A 25,595-nucleotide genomic window follows, 5' to 3' on the forward strand; every position below is an offset into this window, starting at 1 on the left:
CTTTAAAGGTTTCTAGAACCCCGTTCATTCATTCTGATTCAGTAGGGCTATCATTTCATGTAATATACACTTCTTCTCTCTTTTCATTTGTTGATTGACAGGGTTTTCACCCAATCTGGCTTAAACATCCCAACGATCAACTCACTCCCTGCCAAAATCCCTGAGCCTAGCTTAGTGGAGGGGTACCTTTTAAAAGTTTCTAGAACCCCATTTATTCATTCTGTTTCAGTAGGGTTATCAATTGATCTAATATACACATCTTCTCTCTTTTGATTCATTGACTGACAAGGTTTTCAGTGATCCTGTCCTTTGCATGTCCCTGAGATCAACTCACTCCCTGCCAAAATCCCGGAGCCCAGCTTAGTGGAGGGGAACCTTTAAAGGTTTCTAGAACCCCATTCATTCAATCTGTTTCAGTAGGGCTCTCATTTGATGTAATATACACTGCTTCTCTCTTCATTCATTGACTGACAGGGTTTTTACCCAATCCGGCTTAAACATCCCGGCGATCAATTCACTCCCTTCCAAAATCCCTCCTCCCAGCTCAGTGGAGGGGTACTTTTAAGAGTTTCTAGAACCCCATTCATTCATTCTGTTTCAGTAGGGCTATCATTTGATGTAATATACACTGCTTCTCTCTTCATTCATTGACCGACAGGACATTCACCCAACCCGGATTAAACATCCCTGCGATCAATTCACTCCCTGCCAAGAACCCTGAGCCCAGCTTAGTGGAGGGATACTTTTAAGAGTTTCCAGAATCCCATTCATTCATTCAGTTTCAGTAGGGCTATTATTTGATCTAATATACACTGCTTCTCTCTTTTCATTCGTTGACTGACAGGGTTTTCACCCAATCCGGCTTACACATCCCCGTGATGAACTCACTCCCTGCCACAATCCCTCAGCCCAGCTTTGTGGATCGGTACCTTTAAAGGTTTCTAGAACCCCATTCATTCATTCTGTTTCAGTAGGGCTTTCAATTCATCTATCTACACATCTGATCTCTTTATTGGTAATATACTATGTGTCTCATTGAATTGTAATTCTCTGTCTTTCATGTAAAAGTGTTCTTGTACTTTTAAAATAGTATTTGGAATATTGACTATTTCTCTTAATGCTGTATTTTTAAAGGCCTCTCTCTCTTCTTTCCTCACCAGCCCTATTTCCACAGCTCGGTTGACTGATGGGATATTTACCTATCCGGATTTTACAGATCACTGCAATCAACTCTCTTCCAGCTCCTATCTCAGTGAATCAGTACCTTTAAAGGTTTCTAGAACCCCATTCAATCAATCTGTTTCAGTAGGGCTCTCATTTGATGTAATATACACTGCTTCTCTCTTTTCATTCATTCATTCTGTTTCAGTAGGGCTATCATTTGATCTAATATACACATCTTCTCTCTTTTGGCTCATTGACTGACAGGATTTTCAGCCATCCTGTCCTTTAGACATCCCTGCCATCAACTCATTCCCTACCAAAATCCCTCAGCCCAGCTTAGTGGAGGGGAACCTTTAAAGATTCATTGACTGACAGGACATTCACCCAACCCGGATTAAACATTCCGGCGATCAACTCACTTCCTGCCAAAATCTTCCTCCCCGCTCATTGGAGCGTTACCTTTAAAGGTTTCTAGAACCCCATTCATTCAATCTGTTTCAGTAGGGCTATCATTTGATGTAATATACACATCTGGTCTCTTGATTCATTGATTCACAGGATTGCACAGTAAGTCCTTCTTTTTAATGGGTTTAAGACGGTTTTTTAATGAATGTTATTTGTATATCTGTTTTAGAATTCTGACCCCTGAAGAAGCCAAGTATGGTGAAACGGGTCCCCGTAGGGTTTTGATATCGTCACAACATTGCTAAGATAAGTGTGTTGTTCAATTGCCACATAAGTTATTTAAAATATTTATTTGTAAAAATTTATTTAAGCCCTTTAGAGCACTTTTTGAGTTTCATTCTGTATTCAATGATGGATACGTATACCTGCGAGTTTGGTTGTTGAAATCTTTGATGATTTACCAAGCAGGTATCTGAGAGTACAGTTTGATTATACCTTCTTGAATCTGAAATTTTACAAGTCTATATTGTTTTGATCCTGGGATATTACATTGAAATTTTGTTTAGTATTTTTACTATCTCAACAATGGCATTGGAAGGATGGAAATCCGTGTTTAGTTTTTCATCTGACAGAGTAGGAAAACTTATTGATGTACCCACTCAATTCGATTTGCCCAAGTCCACAGACCCTCAATCCCCAGCTTGGTTTAAGGTGAATAAATTGTTTAAGTCTATGATCAGCATGGAGGTTAATAGCGACATGCTGATCGAGTACTGTAAAAAAGAACGAATACCCAGAGGATTAAGAATTTTAAAAGCTCCACAAATTTTCAAACATGATGTGTCTTTCTTAGACACATGGAACAAGATCCTTAATAAATGTGCCCTAGATTTGATGCTCCTTATTATTGAGAACAGTTTAAAGGAGATCAACACAAGTAAAATTGAATTAGATAAAAATATCAGTTTACTCAAAACCACCAACACAGATCAAGATTTTTCTGCTAATTTTAAGAAACTCAACGATGAAATGGACACCTTTCGAGAGAATTTGAAAAAAGGAAAGCTTCGAAAATTCAAACGTGATGAGAATGATTATATTAACCAAAAGATTTATCCCTGGATGAATATCACTGATACAAATGAAACAGTACAACAGGGAGCTACCAGCTCTGACATTTCGTCTTTTTCCTTATCCTCCAGTGGAAACAATGACTCACGTTTTTTACACAGAGGCCAAGGGCTGAAAAGAGGAAGAACAAGAGGAAGGGGTGCACAATGCCAGAGACCCAACACCAGGTCCCAAGCCAGGCGAAACCAGTGGTAGTGAATATCTCTACCAAGGTGCTTACTCCCACTGAGGTAAAAGTTCTTTCCTTAGGTTTATCTTTTGTACCTTCTACTTCATTTAATGACGTGCAGTTTCATATAGATCTAGAAAAACTGATAAGGAAATTACAACTAAAAGTTTTTTTCAATGATGTTCCCTCTGTATATGATCGTACCATCATATCTCCTAAAAGCTTATGGTATCCTCCAACACCATTAGATCCTATTGTACATTCCTTTAAGCAATGTGTCATAAAGGATGTGGAGACCTGGAAAAATAAGAGTCAGCATATGTACAGTTATAACAATCTTAACCGTGAAGAGAGACAAGCTTTAAAAATGCTCTTAAATGATCGGTCTATTACCATCACTAAAGCTGACAAAGGAGGAGCAGTGGTAGTTCAAGACACCGACAAATATCAGAGGGAAATCATGAGACAATTAGGAGATCTCAATGTATATGACCCTTTGCTTTTCAATCCAACAAAAAACTACAAAGGTTGATTCAACAATTGACCAATTTGGGCCTCTTTAAAGGATTCCTTACCCACAAAGACTATAGATATTTAAATCCAGCGAATCCGATTGTTCCCATTTTCTATACGTTACCAAAGATACATAAAAACTTGTTGGACCCCCCAGGGCACCCAATAATGTCTTCTAAAGGTTCCTTGTTAGAGCCGCTTTCAAGTTTTGTAGATGAATTTCTTAAATATGAAGTGACAAAAGCGGCTTCCTACATCAAAGAAACTGAAGACATCATGCTAAAACTCGATCATATCTCTGAGGACAATTTTCCTTGTATATTGGTCACCTTAGATGTTGTATCTCTCTATACCTCTATCCCCCAGAGTGAAGCTCTCAATATCATCAAAAATGTTTTGGACAACAGGGATAGACCTCATTTCATACCGACTGATTTTATTTTAAATTTGGCACGAATTGCAATGAAAGAGAATTTTTTCCTTCATGATCTAAAATTTTACAAAAAAAAATCAGGGGGGGCTGTTTTTGCCCCGTCAGTTGCCAATTTATACATGTCTGAGTATGAAAGAACTTGGGATACAGAATTCTCCTTTTGAAACGAATATTTTAAAATGGTATAGGTATATTGACGATGTCCTCATGTTGTGGAAGGGTTCTGAGAAAAGTCTAAAGCTTTTCCTCCATTGGTTAAACAACTGTGATGAGAATATCAAATATGAAGTATTCCACCAGTCAGATAGAATTTTTAGATCTGAACATAATACAAACTACCAATAGTTTTGAGTTTGATATATATTTGAAACCCGCAGATAGAAACACATTCCTGGACTTTAAGAGTTGTCATCCTTTCAGCCTAAAGAAAAACTTACCATTTTCACAACTTTTACGCATCAAAAGGAATTGTACAAATGAGAGAAACTATATCAAACATTCCAAATGTTTTTTACACAAATTGGAAAAGAGAGGCTATCCGAAAAGAATCCTGAAACAATCACAAAAAAGAGCGAAACACATACATAGAGAATGGCTTATGGGTGATGAAATTAAGCCAACAACTGAAGATCAGAATGATGAGATTATGACGTGTGTCTTGAAATATTCGAGTCATGGAAGTGAGATAGCCAACATATTTAAGAACAACTGGAAGATCGTTCAAACGAATAAAATTTTCAATAATACTGAATTAAGAGTGGCTTTCTCTAGGGAGCGTAATCTGAAAGAAAATTTGTCATCTACAAGAAATATAAAGGAAGCAGAGCCCGATGGGAGACTGTTAATAAAAGGTTTCCACAGATGCAGTCACTGCAGTATTTGTGCTTTGACAATTTCTCAAAATCATTTTGTCAATCCTCGAGATGGCAAGACATATCTTATGAATAAATTTTTGACTTGTTCATCTGATCATGTAATTTACGTAATCGTCTGTCCCTGCAAAAAAATTTATGTAGGGATGACAACCAGAAACTTCAAAACGAGAATAATAGAACATAAATCCAATTTAAAACACAATAGAATTACTGCTCCTTTAGTAGAGCATTGTTCTCTTGTACAGCATAAATTTGAGGATTTAAAATGCTTTTGCATTGACAGAGAAAAATCGAATATGCGAGGGGGAGACAGGAAGAAACGTTTGTCACAAAAAGAGATCCGGTGGATCTATAAGCTTCAGACTATAACACCTAATGGCTTAAATAACACTGTGGATTGAAGGGTGTTTTTCTAAACTTTTTCTAAATTTTCTAAACTTTTTAAAGTCTTTTACATATTGTATTTAATTATTGTTGAATATCTGCGCATGCGCTATACTTTTGAGATCGGATCGAAAATCTAGTTTAAAAGCGTATGCGCCGGCGTCCGCCGAGTGCTAGCGCCATTTTGCTTCGTTAAATCGAGCCAAGATACAAGTAAACAACTCGCACTCTGTCCATATTTTATCACTGTTTTATTATCATTATGCACAGTAAGTCCTTCTTTTTAATGGGTTTAAGACAGTTTTTCAATGAATGTTATTTGTATATCTGTTTTAGAATTCTGACCCCTGAAGAAGCCAAGTATGGTGAAACGGGTCCCCGTAGGGTTTTGATATCGTCACAACATTACTAAGATAAGTGTGTTGTTCAATTGCCACATAAGTTATTTAAAATATTTATTTGTTATAATTTATTTAAGCACTTTTTGAGTTTCATTCTGTATTCAATGATTGATACCTATACCTGCGAGTTTGGTTGTTGAAATCTTTGATGATTTACCAAGCAGGTATCTGAGAGTACAGTTTGATTATACCTTCTTGAATCTGAAATTTTACAAGTCTATATTGTTTTGATCCTCAGATATCTTGGATTTGTTACATTGAAATTTTGTTTATATTTTCACAGGATTTCCAGCCATCCTGTCCTTTACTCACTCCCTGCCATTATCCCTGAGCACAGCTTAGTGGAGGGGAACCTTTAAAGGTATCTAGAACCGCATTCATTCATTCTGTTTCAGTAGGGCTATCATTTAATGTAATATACACTGCTTCTCTCTTTTGATTCATTGACTGACAGGATTTTCAGCCATCCTGTCCTTTAGACATCCCTGAGATCAACTCACTCCCTGCCAAAATCCCGGAGCCCAGCTTAGTGGAGGGGAACCTTTAAAGGTTTCTAGAACCCCATTCATTCATTCTGTTTCAGTAGGGTTTTCATTTGATCTAATATACACTGCTTCTCTCTTTTTATTCATGGACTGACAGGGTTTTCACCCAATCCGGCTTAAACATCCCGGCGATCAATTCAATCCCTGCTAAAATCCCTCAGCCCAGCTTAGTGGAGCACTACCTTTAAAGATTCATTGACTGACAGGACATTCAGCCAACCCGGATTAAACATCCCTGCGATCAACTCATTCCCTGCCAAAATCCCTCAGCCCAGCTTAGTGGAGGGGAACCTTTAAAGGTATCTAGAACCCCATTCATTCATTCTATTTCAGTAGGGTTATCATTTGATCTAATATACACTGCTTCTCTCTATTCATTCGTTGACTGACAGGGTTTTCACCCAATCCGTCTTAAACATACCTGCGATCAACTCAGTTCCTGCCAAAATCCCTCCTCCCAGCTCAATGGAGCGTAAACTTTAAAGATTCATTGACTGACAGGATATTCACCCAACCCAGCTTAAACATCTCTGCAATGAACTCACTTCCTGCCAAAATCCCTCCTCCCAGCTCAGTGGAGCGTAAACTTTAAAGGTTTATATAGCCCCATTCATTCATTCTGTTTCAGTAGGGCTTTCAATTCATCTATCTACACATCTGGTCTCTTTTTTGGTAATATCCTCTGTGCCTCATTGAATTGTATTTCTCTGTCTTTCATGTAAAAGTGTTCTTGTACTTTTAAAATAGTATTTGGGATATTGACTATTTCTCTTAATGCTGTATTTTTAAAGGCCTCTCTCTCTTCTTTCCTCACCAGCCCTATCTCCACAGATTGGTTGACTGATGGGATATTCACCCATCCGGACTTTACAAATCACTGCAATCAACTCACTTCCTGCTCCCATCTCAGCGAAGCGGTACCTTTAAAGGTTTCTAGAGCCCCATTCATTCAATCTGTTTCAGTAGGGCTCTCATTGATGTAATATACACTGCTTCTGTCTTTTCATTCATTGACTGACGGGGTTTTCACCCAATTCGGCTTAAACATCCTGGGGATAAACTCACTCCCTTCCAAAATCCCTCTGCCCAGCTTAGGGGAGGGGTAACGTTTAAAGGTATCTAGAACCTCATTCATTCATTCTTTTTCAGTAGGGCTATCATTTGATGTAATATACACATCTGGTCTCTTGATTCATTGACTCACAGGATTTTCCTGTCCTTTACACATCTCTGAAATCAACTCACTACCTGCCAAAATCCCTGAGTCTAGCTTAGTGGAGGGGAACCTTTAAAGGTATCTAGAACCCCATTCATTCATTCTGTTTAAGTAGGGCTATCATTTGATCTAATCTAATATATTACATTACATTACAGATTTCTATTCCGCCATTACCTTTCGGTTCAAAGCGGATTACAAAAAGAGTTATGGAAGAAGGGTTACAATGTTAGATCAGAGAAGGTTTCCAAGAGAGGGAAAAGTAGGATCTGGGGTTAGGGAGGGGATTAAGCTTCATTAAGGGATTTCTTGAAGAGTATAGTTTTTATTTCCTTTCTGAACATCTTGTAGTCTGGGGTTGTTGTCAATAGGTTGGAGACTTAGTGGTCTCTTTTTTGGTAATATACTCTGTGCCTCATTGAATTGTAATTCTCTGTCTTTCATGTAAAAGTGTTCTTGTGCTTTTAAAATAGTATTTGGAATATTGACTATTTCTCTTAATGCTGTATTTTTAAAGGCCCCTCTCTCTCTCTTCTTTCCTCACCAGCCCTATCTCCACAGATTGGTTGACTGACGGGATATTCACCCATCCGGACTTTACAGATCACTGCAATCAACTCACTTCCAGCTCCCATCTCAGCGAATGGGGTTTCTAGAACCCCCATTCATTCATTCATTCTGTTTCAGTAGGCTATCATTTGATCTAATATACACTGCTTCTCTCTTTTGATTAATTGACTGACAGGATTTTCACCTATCCTGTCCTTTACAGATCTCTGAGATCAACTCACTCCCTGCCAAAATCCCTCAGCCCAGCTTAGTGGAGGGGAACCTTTAAAGGTATCTAGAACCCCATTCATTCATTCTGTTTCAGTAAGGCTTTCAATTCATCTACATACACATCTTGTCTCTTGTTTGGTAATGTACTCTGTGTCTTATTGAATTGTACTTTTCTCTTTTTCATGTAAAAGTGATTTTATACTTTTAAAATAGTATTTGCAATATTGACTATTTCTCTTAATGCTGTATTTTTAAAGGCCTCTCTCTTCTTTCCTCACCAGCCCTGTCTCCACAGATTCGTTGACTGACAGGATTTTCTGCAATCCGGGTTTAACAGATCACTGCAATCAACTCCCTTCCTGCCAAAATCTCTGCTCGCATCTCAGCGAAGCGGTAACTTTTAAAGGTTTGTAGAACCCCATTCATTCATTCATTCTGTTTCAGTAGGGCTATCATTTGATGTAATATACACTGCTTCTCTCTTTTCATTCGTTGACTGACAGGGTTTTCACCCATCCCGGCTTTACAGTAGAGGTCTGCACGGGATTGGGGTTTGTGGGAATTCCGTGGTTACCGCAGGGTTCGTCCATATAATATAATGGACACGTCAATCTTAGTAATTAGTTAATTACCTGAACAGAAAATAAAAAAAGGGTTTCAGCAAAGAGATTCCACAAGGAATATAGCAGCACAAACAGAAAAGAAACTGTGGAATTGATGATTCTGTCAGAAGTAATTGCTGCGTAAGGGCAATGGTAATTTTGCAGGATTCACACGATATAACTTTGATCTTTCAGCACCTCCTCCGCTTGTGCTAGCCACTTCATTTTTCATCCGCTTACTCGTAGCCATTATCGGACTTAAAATCTCTGAAATTCACTAAAAAGAAATAAAATTAGTGGCTTATTTCTTTCAGAGCTCAATCATCACCCATGCATCTGGCTGTGCTTCCACGCCATGTCGCCCCGGTTAGCAACTATCACGATCATTGCGGTGTGAAAATTAATGGTATGAAGTTTTCATGTGCAGGAGTACAAAGTGAATTGTGGCAATAGGAAGAGGAGTTTATTCAGGAAATGGCTAAAAATGTATTTGATCTATTGTTAACGACTGTTTGTGGTTTTTGTGTGTGTAATTTATTGTAAGTTGTTTTTGAATAAATAAAATCATTATTCAAAAATCATTACTTATTTATTTATTATTCATTAATTGTGTTGCCTTGCTTGTTTTGTTTTTCTGAATTTGTCTTTTGGAGTGTTTGTTAGTGAATTTAAGAAAATAAAAAAAGAAATAAGGAAAAAGTTATTTGTTTGGGAGAAGTTTAATTATAAGGGTTTTGTGTAAGTTACGGGGTTTGGGGAAAAGTAGTTTTAATGTGACATTGTTTTACAGTAGCGGTGAAGGCCGGGCACCCGGGTGTTGGTATTTTCTTTTTTTCTTTCTCGTGGGACAATCAGGGTAAAATAATATCTCTGGTTGCAACGTGGAATGTGTCTGGGATGAATAATGTAATCTATAGAGTTTAATAGTTTTATTGTTTCTAAGAGAGTAAGGTGTTTAACGTTGATGAGTATGTGAAGTTTAAAATGGGTCGGGTAGGAGAAATCTATTATTTGTTTAGTAACTGTAAAAAAAAAATAAGGTGGGGGTAGCGATAGCGATACTTCTAAGTAAATGTTTACGATGTCAATCTATATTACTCAGTATAGGTAATTAGGGTTGTTTTGTGTCATCGCGGGTGATTGTTTTTGTTTATATATTTTAGCGGCATAGGTCTCTATTCCTTTCTCATAGGGGAGTCTGCTATTTGCAGTATACTATAGTTTTGGTAGATAGGCTTTTGGTGACGACGGATTTGGGGATCAAGGAAACGTCAGTGGGTGTTTTTCTTATTTTTTAACTAAATATAGAGGAGTGATGAGTGGATTCCATACATTATAATTCAGAGCATCTAGTCGATATAATTGTTTATCAGGAAGTTTATTTTGTAGGATATTGTAGTTTCTTTAGGCGCGTGTAGGCCGCTAAAGTAATTTCTCTCGAATGGTAAATTATTTTTGTTGTATAACATGCACATCTCCTTACGAGAGGCATAGAGGGATATGGGTGACTAAAACTACATCAGGTGTATACCTGACTGGGCCTCCGCGTGTGCGGATCGCCGGACTCGATGGACCCTGGGTCTGATCCGGAGATGGCAGTGCTTATGTTCTTAAGTCACGTAAGAAAGTACAGTAGCTGGTTTGAATATATTATTTACTTGACTCGAGTAAGTGTAGTGCTCTTTACTGTAAATGTAGATTTTTCTGTTTTGGAGAGTCAGAACACTTAGAGCAGTGGTGTGAAAGTCAAACCCTTTCTTTGCAGGGCCATATTTAGAATTTGTAGGTACTTGGAGAGTCTCAGAAAAAAAAAAATAGTTGATATCTTATTAAAGAAATGACAATTTTGTCTGAGGTAAAAAAAACTTTATATAGTGTATATATTTTTTGTGTTGGCTGAATTTTAATAATAATATTATAATTTATACCTAAAGAGATATACAATCAAGATACAGTTTTATGTTAGTTTTGTGTTTACGATAAACATACCAAGGGTCTAAAAATAGTATCCGGCAAGCGATATTCAGCACCCGGGCTGTGAGTTTTAGACCACCCACTTATAAAGACAAACACTTAGAGAGATAGAGGGAGAGGGGTAGAAGAGTAACAATAAGAGGAATAGAGTAGTAACAAATTGAGAGATAGAGAGAACATGTTTACACTAAGAGACAAAACAGTAAGAGTATGTTCTCTCTATTTCTTAGTGTAAATGTTCTAACAGAGCGAGAGATAGAGAGAATACTATCTCTCTTAGTGTTAGTGTTCTCTTTCCGAGAGAGGTAGAACACTTATATTGAGAAAGTACTAACGTTAAGAGATATAGCATTCCATCTCTCTCAGTGTAAGCGTAGGGAGATAGAACACTTAAAGCAGTGGTCTCAGCACAAGGTCAAACTTTATAGTTTATATATGTTTCCTTTTGGCTAAGTCTTAATTATAATAATAAAGAGGCGATGAGGAAAATATGTAAAATTTCACCAGAGAATAACAAGCTTTTATTAGTCATGACAGGGGTTGCCATTCAGCATTTAACCAATAACTGGAAGAATCATAGTAACCTTAGTTATACATTTTGGTGGAATACAATCTTGTCATATATTCAAAATGGAAAGAGCAATACAAAGAGGGACATATACTAAATTTATTGGACTTTGGACTTTGGACTTTGGACTTTGGACTTTGGACTTTGGACTTTGGACTTTGGACTTTGGACTTTGGACTTTGGACTTTGGACTTTGGACTTTGGACTTTGGACTTTGGACTTTGGACTTTGGACTTTGGACTTTGGACTTTGGACTTTGGACTTTGGACTTTGGACTTTGGACTTTGGACTTTGGACTTTGGACTTTGGACTTTGGACTTTGGACTTTGGACTTTGGACTTTGGACTTTGGACTTTGGACTTTGGACTTTGGACTTTGGACTTTGGACTTTGGACTTTGGACTTTGGACTTTGGACTTTGGACTTTGGACTTTGGACTTTGGACTTTGGACTTTGGACTTTGGACTTTGGACTTTGGACTTTGGACTTTGGACTTTGGACTTTGGACTTTGGACTTTGGACTTTGGACTTTGGACTTTGGACTTTGGACTTTGGACTTTGGACTTTGGACTTTGGACTTTGGACTTTGGACTTTGGACTTTGGACTTTGGACTTTGGACTTTGGACTTTGGACTTTGGACTTTGGACTTTGGACTTTGGACTTTGGACTTTGGACTTTCTGGCTAAAACTGAAAAAAAGCTTAAAAATAAAAGCAAATGTGTGAAGCTAAATAAAGATAAGATTACATATGAAGTGAATAATAACTCTTGTACTTACCCCATCCCCATGTGTAAAGACTGCCACATCCTACAAAACAGATAAACAACTTTTCAGTCTTAACTTATCTACATCTTAGTTTAGAAACTCTTGAACAAAGAAAGAAAGAGCTAGCAAACTGTCTAGACATATAAATGTTCTACCTCTTAGTGTTAAAAAAAACTTGAACAGAGAGAAAGGAAAATAGTGACAAAGAAAGAGGTAGCAACCTATCTTAGTGTTAAAACTCTTGGAGAGAAAGAAAGGGGAAGAACTAACAAACTGTCTGTGTCTATAAATGTTCTACCTCTTAGTGTTAACACAGAACATTTCCACAACCCTAGGGAGAGTTTACATACTTCATTGTCTGGTATTATGTCAGCATAGATACACACATGAAGAAATTCATCTAAAGTAGTATACAGCAAGTATAATTCAATATGAAACTTGATATTTAACACCATAATAGTGAAAAGAAGAAGTAGAGTTCTATTCACTAAGTAAAAATAAAAGAATTGCTAATGAAGATCAGGTGGTTAGATAGATGTTTACATTACTACTTTGTGTTTTTAAAGACTGTCTCCTATCTATGAACAACTTTAAAAACTGAAAGTGGATAAAGCGATGGGACCAGAATACTAAGGGAGCTCAGAAAGGTTCTAACAAATCCAACTTGTCTGACTTGTTCAACAAATCTCTAGACAGCTGTGGTTCCTGGGGATTGCAGAACACCAGATATGGTCCTTATTCAATAATGTGGTCACAGGGATGAAGCAGAAAACTACAGGCCTCACTTTAGTTCTTTGAAAAATGGAAGTGTTGCTGAAACAAAGGATAGTGTACTTCCTTCCATCTAATGATTACAGAATCCAAAGCAACATGGTTTTACAAAAGATAAAACATGCCAAACGAACCTCATTGAATTTTTGATTGGCTGACCAGAGAGCTGGATCAAGGACATATGCTAGATGTAATTTACTTGGATTTCAACAAAGCCTTTAATACAGTTCCTCATAGTAGGCTGTTAAACAAAAATTGAAGGGCTGAACTTAGGACCCAAAGTGGTTAACTGAGTCAGAAACTGGCTGTCAGACATATCCCAGAGGGTAGTGATTAACAGAAGTCACTCAGAGGAAGGAAAGGTGAACTCCCTCAAGTGTCAGTGCTACAACTGATCCTATTCAATATGTTTGTGAGTGATATTGCCAAAGGGAAAGTGTGCCTTTTTACAGATGATACCAAGATTTGTAACCAAGTAGACACCAAAGTGAAAAATATGGAAAATGATCTGCCAAAGTTAGAGGAATGGTCTAATGCCCAGCAACTAAAATTTAATGCAAAGAAATGCAGAGTAATGCATTTGGGGATTAATAGGAAGGAAACATATGCCGGAAGAAGAGAAGCTAATATGCACAGACAGGGAGAGGGACCTTACTGTGATAATTGTCCAAACATTTAAAGGCAAAAAAAGTGGACAAGGCAGTGGCTGCTGCCAGAAGGATGCTGGGCTGTATAAAGAGGCATAGCCAGTAGAAAGAAAAGGTGTTGATGCCCCTGTATGAGTCATTGGGAAAGCCCCACTTGAAGTATTGTATTCAGTTTTGCAGACCATATCTGGCAAAGGATACAAGACAAAGCAGTCCACAGGATGGCAATGAAAAAAAAAAAAAAAAAAAAAAAAAAAAAAAAAAAGAGACTGGAAGCCCTAGAGGAAAGGAGACAGGGGAGATATTCAAATACTTGAAGGGTATTAACATAGAACAATCTTTTCCAGAGAAATGAAAAATGGTAAATTCAAGGGCAATGTTAGGAACTTCTACTTTACAGAGAAGGTGGTGGATGCCTGGAATGCACTCATGAGAGAGGTGGTGGAGAGCAAAACTGACTGAGTTCAAAGAAGCATAGGATGAACACAAAAGATTTAGAATCAGAAAATATTAAATATTGAACTAAGGCCAGAGCTGGGGAGGGCTTCAATGGCTGGGAGGGTGTAGATAGACTAGAGTAGGTTTTAATGGCAGTAGGAAGCCAACCACAGTACCGGGTAAAGCTTTGAATTCTTGCCCAGAAATAGGTAAGAAGAAAATTTAAAAAGTTTAAATTTAATCAGCTTGGCCAGACTAGATAGACCATTCGGGTCTTATCTGCTGTCATCTACTATGTTACTATGTTACATATTAGTGCTATTTTGGAATTACTTGTATAATGTATTTGTGCACTTGTTCAATGAATAAAGATTCTTAAAAAAAAAAAACATGTAATACTAGAAAGGAGATTGTAACACTTACTTAAACCACAAACAAATAGGGGAAGATACAACAGAAAATAACTCAAATAAAAAAACAAGTAACCAATTAAATTAAAAAAAAAACCAACACAAACACTTACGGGTCACAACAGCTGTATGACGTGACCCACAGCTTGCCTTGTGGGCTGCTGCCCCTTCTGGTAAATCCATTAGGGCAGGAAAGGCCTGGATGGAAATGAACTCACAAATGTTCTCCCTTCCTTTCTCAGCCTCCTCTCCATGTGAAATCTCCACAGACTTGCTTCCTTTAAAAATAAATCAATAAAAATTCTTGTCACATCCAACTTATGTTCCCATCTCAAGCACATCACTACACCCTATATACTCTTTCATTTTCCCAAACACCTACCCTGCGCACCATATAAAAACAAAACCTGCATTCCTATATCAGTCTCTTTTCTCAGACATACCCCCCTAAGATTACTAGACACCAGAAAGCCTTGCAAAACCTGATTTAACACACCCCCCCCCCCAAAAAAAACCCACAAATAGCAAGCCAATTTCCTATTTCTACCTTCAACCCTGATCCCAAACCACCAACTCTTTTAAGGTAAAAGAAGATGAAGACAAGAGAATGGAAGCCATAAGTAGCAAACAGAAGACATTGCATTTTAACAGCTCAAAAGTCTGCTTCTAGCACTTGAACAAAACAAAATTCAAAAAAATGGTCCTCAAATTCACATAAACCTACGTCCCACCAGGGAATCCGAGGTTCTAACCTATGTGCGTTCCATTTTCAACACAGTTGACATATGACCCCCGGTACTCCAGCCAGAGCAACAGAAGTCTTTTTCCTTCAAGCAAACGAAAAAAACAGGGTACAGATAAAGGTTTACCTTACAGGACATTGAGCAAACAGGGTATGGACATTTTAGGTTACATAGGGAACACCTACAGATCATAAACCTGGGGGGCCGCCGCAAGAACAGACTGCTGGGCACGATGGACCCCTGGTCTGACCCAGCAGAGGCAGTGCTTATGTTCTTCAGTATTGCCCCTTGAAGAAAAATTAAGGTAGCCCCGCAGCGTGGGGGATTGCAGAGAGCAAACATCCGACTCGATGCCACACATCCAAAGAGAAGAAAGGGTCTGCTACACATCCCCCAAAGCAGCCTATCAGCATTCACACTTAGGGCAACTGGATGATTGAGCGATCCTGGCCAAATAGGCTCAGTGAAGAGCAAATCTATATCTAAGCTCCCAGCAGTCTACATTGATCACCTTATGAATAACTAGCACAAAAGACTAAAAAGTAGCCTCTGGCACAGTAATACAAAAATCTGATTCCCATACTGCAGCACATAGAAAGTAACCTTGAAAGAGACCTAGGACTGATGGTAGACACATCATTGAAGGTGTCGGCACAGTAGCCACAGCCTCAAGGAAGGCAAACAGAATGTTGAGCCATCATTAAGGGTATCACAACCAGGACAAAGGATGTCATCCTGCCACTGTATCATGCAATGGTGCACCCACACCTGGAGTACTGTGTCCAGTACTGGTCGCCCTACCTCAAGGACATGGCGGTACTTGAGTCCAGAGAAGAGCAACTAAACTAATAGAGAGCATGGAGGAACTCATACTGACAGACTGAAGAAGCTGAGGCTTTTCTCCCTGGAAAAGCAAAGACATGATAGAAACCTTCAACATCATGAAGGGCATAGAAAGATTAGACAGGGACAGATTTTTCAAATTACAGGGAACCACAAGTACAAGGGGGCACCTGGAGAAATTGAAAGGGGAAAGATCTAGAACAAACACCAGAAAGTTTTTTCACCCAGAGGGTGATGGAAACATGGAACGCGCTACCGGAAGATGTGATAAGCAGAAGCACGCTACAGGGCTTCAAAGAAGGTCTGGACAGGTACCTGGAGGACAAAGGGATTAAGGGATACAGATGGAAGTAGAGGTAGGTAATAGGGATAGGATTAGAACATTAGTGGCAGTTACACAATTAGTCAGAGACACTGTTCAGGCAATTAGGCCTGATAGGCCACCGTGGGAGCGGACCACTGGGCAGGATGGACCTCTGGTCTGCCTCAGTGGAGGCAACTTCTTATGTTCTTATATGAAAGAGCGTGAGAAGAATCCAGAATGTTCTACGATTCAATCTCAGAGACCTTATTTTAAGTCTCCAGGGTAAAAGCCCAATTCCTCCTCAACATCTACAATTAGGTCTCTAACATACACTACAAATATAATTACAAATGTGTGTACATAAGGGAAGATTTCTAAGAAAGAAAACTCCCTTTCCCAAAGTCCCAAAAAAGCTAACAACTTTCCCAATTGATAGTGAACGTCACCCCAATTAAAAAATAAAAAGGGTCAAGAGGAGAACCAGCCAACTACAGACCAGTAAGTCTTACATCTGTCCCTAGAAAGATGGTTGAAACAACCAATTAAAGATAGCATAGTCCACCACTTGGATGCACACAACCTGATGAGAGCCAATCAACACAGCTTCAAGAAAGGGAAGTCACATTTGACAAATTTACTACAATTCTTTGTAACTGTAAACAAAATGGGGAACCGGTGGACACAATATACCTACACTTCCAGAAAACATTCAACAAAGTTCCACACAAAACACTTCAGGAAATTCCAAAACCACAGAATAGAAATGGATAGGCAAAAGGCTGCAAAACAGCAAAACAGAGGGTAAGGCATAAATGGGAAGCTCTCAGAACTGGGAGAAAGTAACTAGCAGTGTGCCCCAGGGTTCGGTTCTTGAGCCCATCTTATTTAATATTTTCATCAACCATCTAAAAAGATGATCTAGCAATACCATCAAATTTGCAGACAATACAAAGCAATTTCAGACATCAGATCGCAAAAGCACAGCAAGGAACTACAGAGAGATGGGCAGAGAAACAGATAAAATTTAACACAACTCTGGAAATTTCTGTAAAGACTGCTCTGGTTATTTTCCTTTATATAAACATTTTTCTGGTCATCCAACTTGTTCTCCAACTGAAATCTCCCTTGCAAAATTTAAACAGAAATAAAGGACAACCTTAACTCATGGATTTTTCTTCCACTCTGAAATGCTGAGTTTACCGCCCAGACTTCATCCACACACTTTTTCCATCAGTAAGATCTGATACAAATTGGGTGTGCATAAATTAAAGTGCTTTAGCTTTCCAATTTCTTAGCTAGAAAACACTAAACTGCATTCAAAATAAGTCTTAATGCATCCTTATACGAATCTCTCACATGCTAAATCCATTTACTGCAGCAGTAAGGCTTTTTTTTTTTTAACTACTATGTAAGCATGTACTGCCTCCCATTTTGAAATCAATAAGGGCTCATGTCAACTAACCAGTTAGCCACTCTACCACGACAACCCCCCCTCAAAAATTGAAAGCGCACAGTCAGTGTGTCCAGATTTCAAGGTTACCACACCTGTTTCATTTTACAGCTTGGCAATAGTCTGCTACAAATGCCTAATTCAATCCCATTGCCCTGTACTATGGAGGAGGAGAGGGAGAAAACCAGAACAAAACCACACCTCACCTGCTCCCATCCTTTCAGACACTTTTGCTAGTTTGTTGCAGGGCAGTCCCAGTTGCCCCGATTCATTCCAACCCCACACATAGGTATCACCAGCCTCTATAAAGGAACAAGAGCAGCCTAGTTAACCCTTCTCTAATACTTATCTATCCTTATTATGAAAGTCCAGTAAATTTTAAACTAGAGCCATAAGACTTATTTTGCTTTTTTTTTTTTAAACAGACACCACTAATTATGTCCATTAAACTGTTGAGGCACAGCGTGGGGAGGGTGTTCTACTCAGACCCACCTACTAATTCAAACAGACCAATCTGCACTCATTTCTACATTAAGTTAAATATTTTCAGTTCCTGTTGCAGCTATCTGAAGAAATGTTCTCTCCTCCTCAAGCAGGATGTATTCCCCCTTTCTCCTACTAACAATGGAATCACTCATTCAAAGTTCTGACTTAACTCTTCACAATCCTTTCATCTGGTATCAAAGCTATATGAATGAGCCTGCACAGATTACTATTTTAGGTCTGTAGAAGGATAGCACTGAGCGGACAGTGAAACCTATCTTCCCCTTTCATCTGTACAATTACTTAATGATTTAATGAAAAAATTTACAGTTAGGCAACCGCGATCTGCACTCAATACAATTCTTATTTTAGCTGTTCCTTGCACTTAGCCAAATTTGTGCTTAAATTCACAAATTTATTGGCAACATTTCCTGCCCTTTCCTCATATTCCCATCATTTTCTCTTTTATTCCCCCACTAGTCTGCCTCTTCCCCCCCCCCCCACCCCCACATTGTGCAAACTACTTCTGGACAGCTCCTTAGTTCCCATATCGTCAATTTGTTCCTGGCACTGCTCATCTCCCAGCCTAGCCTACCTGCCCCCTCCCTCCCCCCCAAATCAATAAACTAGCTGAAGTTGTTTTCAGCATTACAACTGAAATTACTTCCCAGAGCAAAAACATACCCCAAATTCCCTCAACACAGAGCGCTTGTCAATCATTACCGCTGATGCTGACTGAATGCCAGCCTCCAGCTGCCACATCATCCATTGGCACACCTTGCAAAGCCTCCACCGTTTGGGGCTCCGGCACATATTCCACTCCTCCGTGTCCAAGCTGCCCATGCCTACCGAAAAGTGAGATGCGTATCTCAGGAGCATTTAAAAAGCTTTTAACAATTCAACAGATAGTCAGATGACTCTGAATAGCTGAGCTGGCAACAATTCAATTGACAAGTCACCAAAACACATGCACTGCACCAAAAAGTGAGACACGGGTCAGAATCTCACTTAACATTGAATCAAACGAGATAATCCTTAAGAAAAAGCCAGCAATCGACTGGGATTTACACCCATACTGTATAACTTAGGGCACACTCCATAAGCTGTATGGTCCAAGCATAAACTGTCTACTGTGTGCTAAGGAGGACTGCATGTTCCCCACCCAGTGCCACTTTGTATACCTGAAGCTGGTGAGGAAATTCCTTAAAGAAGTATCCTTAACAGAAAAGTTACCTAACATCAATAATCATGTAAGGCAAGCCTTCTTATATTTTTAAACTATTCACACATTCTCATTTTTTTCCTGGTCCAATAAGCTTTTTGCTAAATTATCCTGAAGAGGCAGGATTTAAAAAAGAAAGCTGCTGACAACACATTAGATAGTCAATTTACTGAGGCATAAAGCCTTAGGCTTTATATTTGTATCTTTAAAAAAAAAAAAAAAACTAATCTGTAAGGTTTAAAAACCCAGCAACCTCTGTTTAACTCAGAATTCTGCTATGTGTGCTGGACACTCAGATAGGCCGCATCACATACCTGCCAGATCCCCAAGCGTAAACTGTCTGCTGTGTGCTCAGAAGAACTGCATGTTCCCCACCCAATGCCAGTTTGTATACCTGAAGCTGGTGAGGAAATTCCTTAAAGAATGGAGGATTAGGGCACACATACCCAGCGGAAACCAAAGGAAATGCTGAAATCAAAACATTTCCAACATTTAAAATAGCAAAGAAAAAAAAAAGTTACAATCAATCCTTCATTATCTGAGCCTTTTCAGTTGCAGAGGGGAGTTGGACAAGGTTATCCTTTGTCTCCTTTGCTATTTGATATAGTATTAGAACCCTTGTTAACTATTCATCAAGCAAAGGGGATACTAGGTATTCCTTATTCTGATATGGAATACAAGATTTCAGCATATGCTGATATTCTGCTTTGAGGAATCCTGAGACTACCATGCCATGCTTCTTGGAATTGGTTGATATATTTAGTAATTTTTCATGTTAAAAAATTAATTCAGTAAATGTGTATTGTTCCAAAGGATTATTTGAAAAAATAATCAAACTGAATTCACAATATAGAACTAACAAAACTTTAAAAAAAGAATAAAATACCACCATCCTTATCTCCAGAAAGTTCCATTTTCCATAATGGCTCCCCATGCAGTCCCGCAGAGGTCAGGCTTCCAGTATCCCAGCATTCTACATGGTCCTTGCACAACAGCAGCAAATACTTCTCCGAGGTAAGAAGGTCCCGGCAACCACCATGGAGAAAGCATACGGATTGCTGGGGTAAACCTCCGACAAAACCAGACAGGACAAGATAGCCGTCGCCTAAGAAACAAATAAAAACCTGGAGATAAAATGATAAAATCCTGTCCATTTTCTTACTATATTTTCATTTACTGCTTATGATTTGAACACAAAAATTTAGAAAAATTTTATTTTCTATTTTGTGATTAACATATTTCCCCCACCCCCCCATATTGACTTCCAGAAGTTGAGTATCAGAGCACAATAGAAGAACAGATGATCCGGCGGTCCAATGTCTAAGTGGTAGCTGGATCTGGGAGAAGAATCTGCGTTTCAATCAGCTGAAATCCGACATCAAGATCTTCGGCCTGCCCGTCGGACCAAAGTCTTAAAATTAGCCTATTTCCCTCGTTGGTACTTTGGGCAAAGGCCAGGACACGGCTTTATTTGTGTTGAAGAAATGCTCCTTTTTATGAAGAAAGGAGGCTTAGAAAGACAGCTTTGAAAACGTAAATTCCATGAACGTACAGTAAAGAAAATTTTACTTGCATTAGTCCGTTCTCAGAAATACGTTTGAACGCACAGATTTCAAGTTTCAGGAGGAAAAAAAGTTTTTAAGAGTTAAGAAAGTTAGTCAGGCATCGGTTCCCACGTACCTCGATAGCACACATTCACTAGGATGCTTGCTGACAGAAAGGGATATAAATAGTTAACAGGGATAGATTACAGCTTTGTTACCAAGGATAGATTTTGTAAGTGACTGTTTTTACATACAGTACCAACTGAGAAAAATCAAAAGCAAAAAATGCAACTGCAATAAGTTTGAAATACATGTTCCTTAGAAAAAGAAAAAAAAAAAAAAAAAGACACATCTGAGTTACAAATGACAGAGAAAAACAAGTCAAAGACTCAACAATTGAACTAGAAGTTTGAAAGTTTTATGGTACAAAAAACCTTCCATAATATATAATAGCCCTTTTGTACCACAACATCTATTTGCTTTTTCACAGTCAGATGTCTATCGATAACTCCAAGTAATTTCATCAGATGAATTGTATACAATGTTGAGTCTATACTAATTGATGGTTCATGTAAACTTTTGTACAAAGACACAACAATTAACTTGGTCTTATCATGATTCAATTTAAGTTTTTAAATTCCTGCATCCATGAATCCATCAGTTTTAATAGAGACTCAATTTTTATCTTGAAAAGAACGTATACAGGCAACGAGCAGTTTTACAAAACCATTTTTAAAATTACATAGCCTGCAGGTACCTACCCGTCTCCCACCCCACCCCCAACTGCCTATTTCTACATCCCACTAACCATTTAACTACCTATCTGGAAGGGTTTTAAAGCTACGTCAAGGCAGAAGTGGAGTCAAGAGAAGTTCGTCAAATTGTTTTTAACCGACTTTCTCATCCCACTTTTAGAGAAAGTCGGTTAAAAGCGCAACACCGGAGGGGGCTCTCGGTCACCTGTGAGGGCAGCGGTGTAGCTCCAGGAAGGACGCAGCTTGCACACGCACCGCCGGCTCGCCTCTTTCCCGCCCAAATCCAGGGGGCGGGGCCTTAGCGCTTCGGGATTCTGCCGCTTCCACACCGGTTCGAAACCCCCGAAACCGAAGGCGAACCAAGCCGGTGCCGCCATCTCCTCGGTCGGCTCTGGGAGCGCCAGACCGGCGGGAACAGCTCCCGCCCCTGCCGTTTTTACTCACAGTTCCCGCACTTGGTGGCTCGGCGGTGGAGGAAACCGTTCCAGAGAGCGAACTTCACGAGAAGGAAAAAGAGCGAAGAGCAGACAAAAAAGACAGAGCTGCTGCTGCGGTGTCGGCGGAGTTCTTCTTCTTCTTCTCTCCCACTGCCTCAGCTGCTTCTCCTGAGCTGCTGACCCGATTTGCGAGTACACCAGAGTCAGCGCGAGCGCTCTTTATACCCAAGGAGGCGCGAGCCACAGCTGCAGGGAATCAGGCGCGAGCGGCCTTAAACCTGCCCACTCCTCGCGCGCGCTGCTTTGCGTCCCGCCGACGCCTACGTTGCAGCGGCTCTTCCTTCTCGCGTTGACCGTCTCGGCAGTCGCTAACGTTTTCGCTCGCGCAGCGGGGAGGCTTCGTTTCGGGACAGGTCGATGGGACGAAAGCGGCAGGGCAGTAGCTACTTTGCGCGTGTTTCTCTGCTTTCTCTAATATGGGATTCGGTTACACTTTTATTTGCTTCGTTTGAAATAAAATAACACTTCCGTAGTGTTTTTTGTTTTTGTTTTTTTTTGCGGGGGGGGGGGGGGGGTAAGATAAATTGCCCGATACTGTTTTTTTGCCCCACACCCACACATACACACATATATATATATATATATATATATATATATATATTTATTTATTTTTTTACTTTATTAATTTTCAAACTTTGACAATTAATTTAAACATAAGCACTTTAAAGAAGGCACTTGAAATGCACAATTAATACTAAAACCACACCCAAATTTTCTGCTTATCTTAAACACCAGTGAAGCGGGGCTTCAAATTGGGCGATTCGTAGCACGCTTAATTCGTGCAATTAAACTCAAAGACCGTGCTTCCAAAAGTTAGGCAGTAAACGCTGTTTTGACTAAACTGGGAAGTACAAACACATATTGGCAGTTTTCCTGCACCTATAAATATGAGCCTTTCGGAAAAATATCTGCACTTAAATTTTTGGAAAGGTTCATCATATATAATCGCAGAACAGGTGCCAGTGTGTGCAACCGCTTTAGCTCAGACTTACATAGTAACATAGTAACATACATAGTAGATGACAGCAGATAAAGACCCAAATGGTCCATCCAGTCTGCCCAACCTGATTCAATTTAATTTTTTTTTTTTAATTTTTCTTCTTAGCTATTTCTGGGCAAGAATCCAAAGCTTTACCCGGTACTGTGCTTGGGTTCCAACTGCCGAAATCTCTGTTAAGACTTACTCCAGCCCATCTACACCCTCCCAGCCATTGAAGCCCTCCCCTGCCCATCCTCCTCCAAACGGCCATGCACAGACGCAGACCGTACAAGTCTGCCCAGTAACTGGCCTAGTTCAATTTTTAATATTATTTTCTGATTCTAAATCTTCTGTGTTCATCCCACGCTTCTTTGAACTCAGTCACAGTTTTACTCTCCACCACCTCTCTCGGGAGCGCATTCCAGGCATCCACCACCCTCTCCGTAAAGTAGAATTTCCTAACATTGCCCCTGAATCTACCACCCCTCAACCTCAAATTATGTCCTCTGGTTTTACCATTTTCCTTTCTCTGGAAAATACCCTTCAAGTATTTGAACGTCTGAATCATATCTCCCCTATCTCTCCTTTCTTCTAGGGTATACATATTCAGGGCTTCCAGTCTCTCCTCATACGTCTTCTGGCGCAAGCCTCCTATCATTTTCGTCGCCCTCCTCTGGACCGCCTCAAGTCTTCTTACGTCTTTCCCCAGATACGGTCTCCAAAACTGAACACAATACTCCAAGTGGGGCCTCACCAATGACCTGTACGGGGGCATCAACACCTTCTTCCTTCTACTGACTACGCCTCTCTTTATACAGCCCAGAATCCTTCTGGCAGCAGCCACTGCCTTATCACACTGTTTTTTCGCCTTTAGATCTTCGGACACTATCACCCCAAGGTCCCTCTCCCCGTCCGTGCATATCAGCTTCTCTCCTCCCCGCATATATGGTTCCTTCCTATTATTAATCCCCAAATGCATTACTCTGCATTTCTTTGCATTTAATTTTAGTTGCCAGGCATTAGACCATTCCTCTAACTTTTGCAAATCCTTTTTCATATTTTCCACTCCCTCTTCAGTGTCTACTCTGTTACAAATCTTGGTATCATCTGCAAAAAGGCACACTTTTCCTTCTAACCCTTCAGCAATGTCGCTCACAAACATATTGAACAGGATTGGCCCCAGCACCGAACCCTGAGGGACTCCACTAGTCACCTTTCCTTCCTTCGAGCGACTTCCATTAACCGCCACCCTCTGACGTCTGTCCGACAGCCAGTTTCTGACCCAGTTCACCGCTTTGGGTCCTAACTTCAGCCCTTCAAGTTTGTTCAACAGCCTCCTATGAGGAACTGTATCAAAGGCTTTGCTGAAATCCAAGTAAATTACATCTAGCATATGTCCTCGATCCAGCTCTCTGGTCACCCAATCAAAAAATTCAATCAGGTTCGTTTGGCACGATTTACCTTTTCTAAAGCCATATTGCCTCGGATCCTGTAACCCATTAGATTCAAGGAAGTACACTATCCTTTCTTTCAGCAACACTTCCATTATTATTTTTCCAACAACTGAAGTGAGGCTCACCGGCCTGTAGTTTCCTGCTTCATCCCTGTGACCACTTTTATGAATAGGGACCACATCCGCTCTCCTCCAATCCCCAGGAATCACTCCCATCTCCAGAGATTTGTTGAACAAGTCCTTCCATCTGCTTGTGAAAAAGGGACAAAACCCACAATTTAATTTGACAAAAAACTTAATCTTTTAAGGGTACAGTCGCCATTCCAAAATTGGCATTGGCATTAAAGTTGTCATTTGCTTCTGGCCATTGCAACGCTTCCACATGAGCCTTGTGAAGGAATGATATTGATCTCATTCACATCCAGTTCAATACGATTTATGGCCATCTTTGGCACTTACATTAACACTGGCGCTCACGCTCTGACCGTTTGGTGCCGAATAATGTGCAAACCCAGTGTTAACTGCATGTCTACACCTCTAAGGGCTAGATTTAATAAAGGGTCTCGCTGCGTGTAAGGAGATCTTATTAACACATGTAATGCCCCCTTCGGGACAGCTCCGGGTCTAGAGCCTCACCTGCCTAGAGACCCCCAAAAGCAATCTCCATCGGTCCCTCGCTCGGTTAGTGCTTGGTGCCTCTACCTTAAGAAAAGAAAAGTTAACAGGAGGAGGGTCTCCCTCTTCTCCCTTCAGAAAAAAATCCAAAAAAGCTTGTGAACAAGGTTGGTTTAATAAACTGATTTGAACTGCAAGCGGTCGACGGGTTAAGAACGGGTTCCGTTTTTAAACAGTTCTTAAGTTGAATTTGCACGTAACTCGGATCCTACAATTCTTCTCACCTTCTTCACTTCCTTGAGGACCCTCTTGCGCCCCTTTCCATCCGTCCAGTTATTTTATTTGATATACCGCCATTATTAACAAAAACAAAAAAAAAGTCAAATCAAAGCTGTGCTAGAGGCACCGAGCACTAACTGAGTGAGGGACCGATGGAGATTGCTTTTGAATTGTGTTCCAGCAAAGGTAGGCGCTGGAAATTTAGGCCACGGTTTTTAATGCCTACTTTTCTGGTGC

General features: G+C 39.7%; 1 protein-coding gene across 5 annotated transcripts in view; it reads right to left on the reverse strand.

The window, feature by feature from the left end:
* The window catches only part of RCCD1 (RCC1 domain containing 1), a 35,099-nt gene extending 12,830 nt beyond the window's left edge, over positions 1-22,269 (reverse strand). The window contains exons 1-7 of one of the 5 annotated variants that reach the window (XM_033920088.1): positions 21,741-22,251; positions 20,126-20,341; positions 19,551-19,704; positions 18,738-18,859; positions 17,738-17,833; positions 14,305-14,469; positions 11,938-11,967 (exon numbers count right to left, since the gene is read on the reverse strand). In XM_033920088.1, the coding sequence (XP_033775979.1) occupies positions 11,938-11,967; positions 14,305-14,469; positions 17,738-17,833; positions 18,738-18,859; positions 19,551-19,704; positions 20,126-20,341; positions 21,741-21,912 (955 nt within the window). In that variant the 5' untranslated portion in view covers positions 21,913-22,251. Of the gene's footprint in view, positions 1-11,937; positions 11,968-14,304; positions 14,470-17,737; positions 17,834-18,737; positions 18,860-19,550; positions 19,705-20,122; positions 20,361-21,599; positions 21,719-21,740 lie in introns of those variants that run through there. The other 4 variants (XM_033920087.1, XM_033920090.1, XM_033920091.1 and 1 more) reach the window with 4 other exon arrangements.
* Between the last annotated feature and the right edge of the window lie 3,326 nt (positions 22,270-25,595).

This window comes from Geotrypetes seraphini, chromosome 14 (assembly GCF_902459505.1).
Source record: "Geotrypetes seraphini chromosome 14, aGeoSer1.1, whole genome shotgun sequence".
Classification (NCBI taxonomy): domain Eukaryota; kingdom Metazoa; phylum Chordata; class Amphibia; order Gymnophiona; family Dermophiidae; genus Geotrypetes; species Geotrypetes seraphini.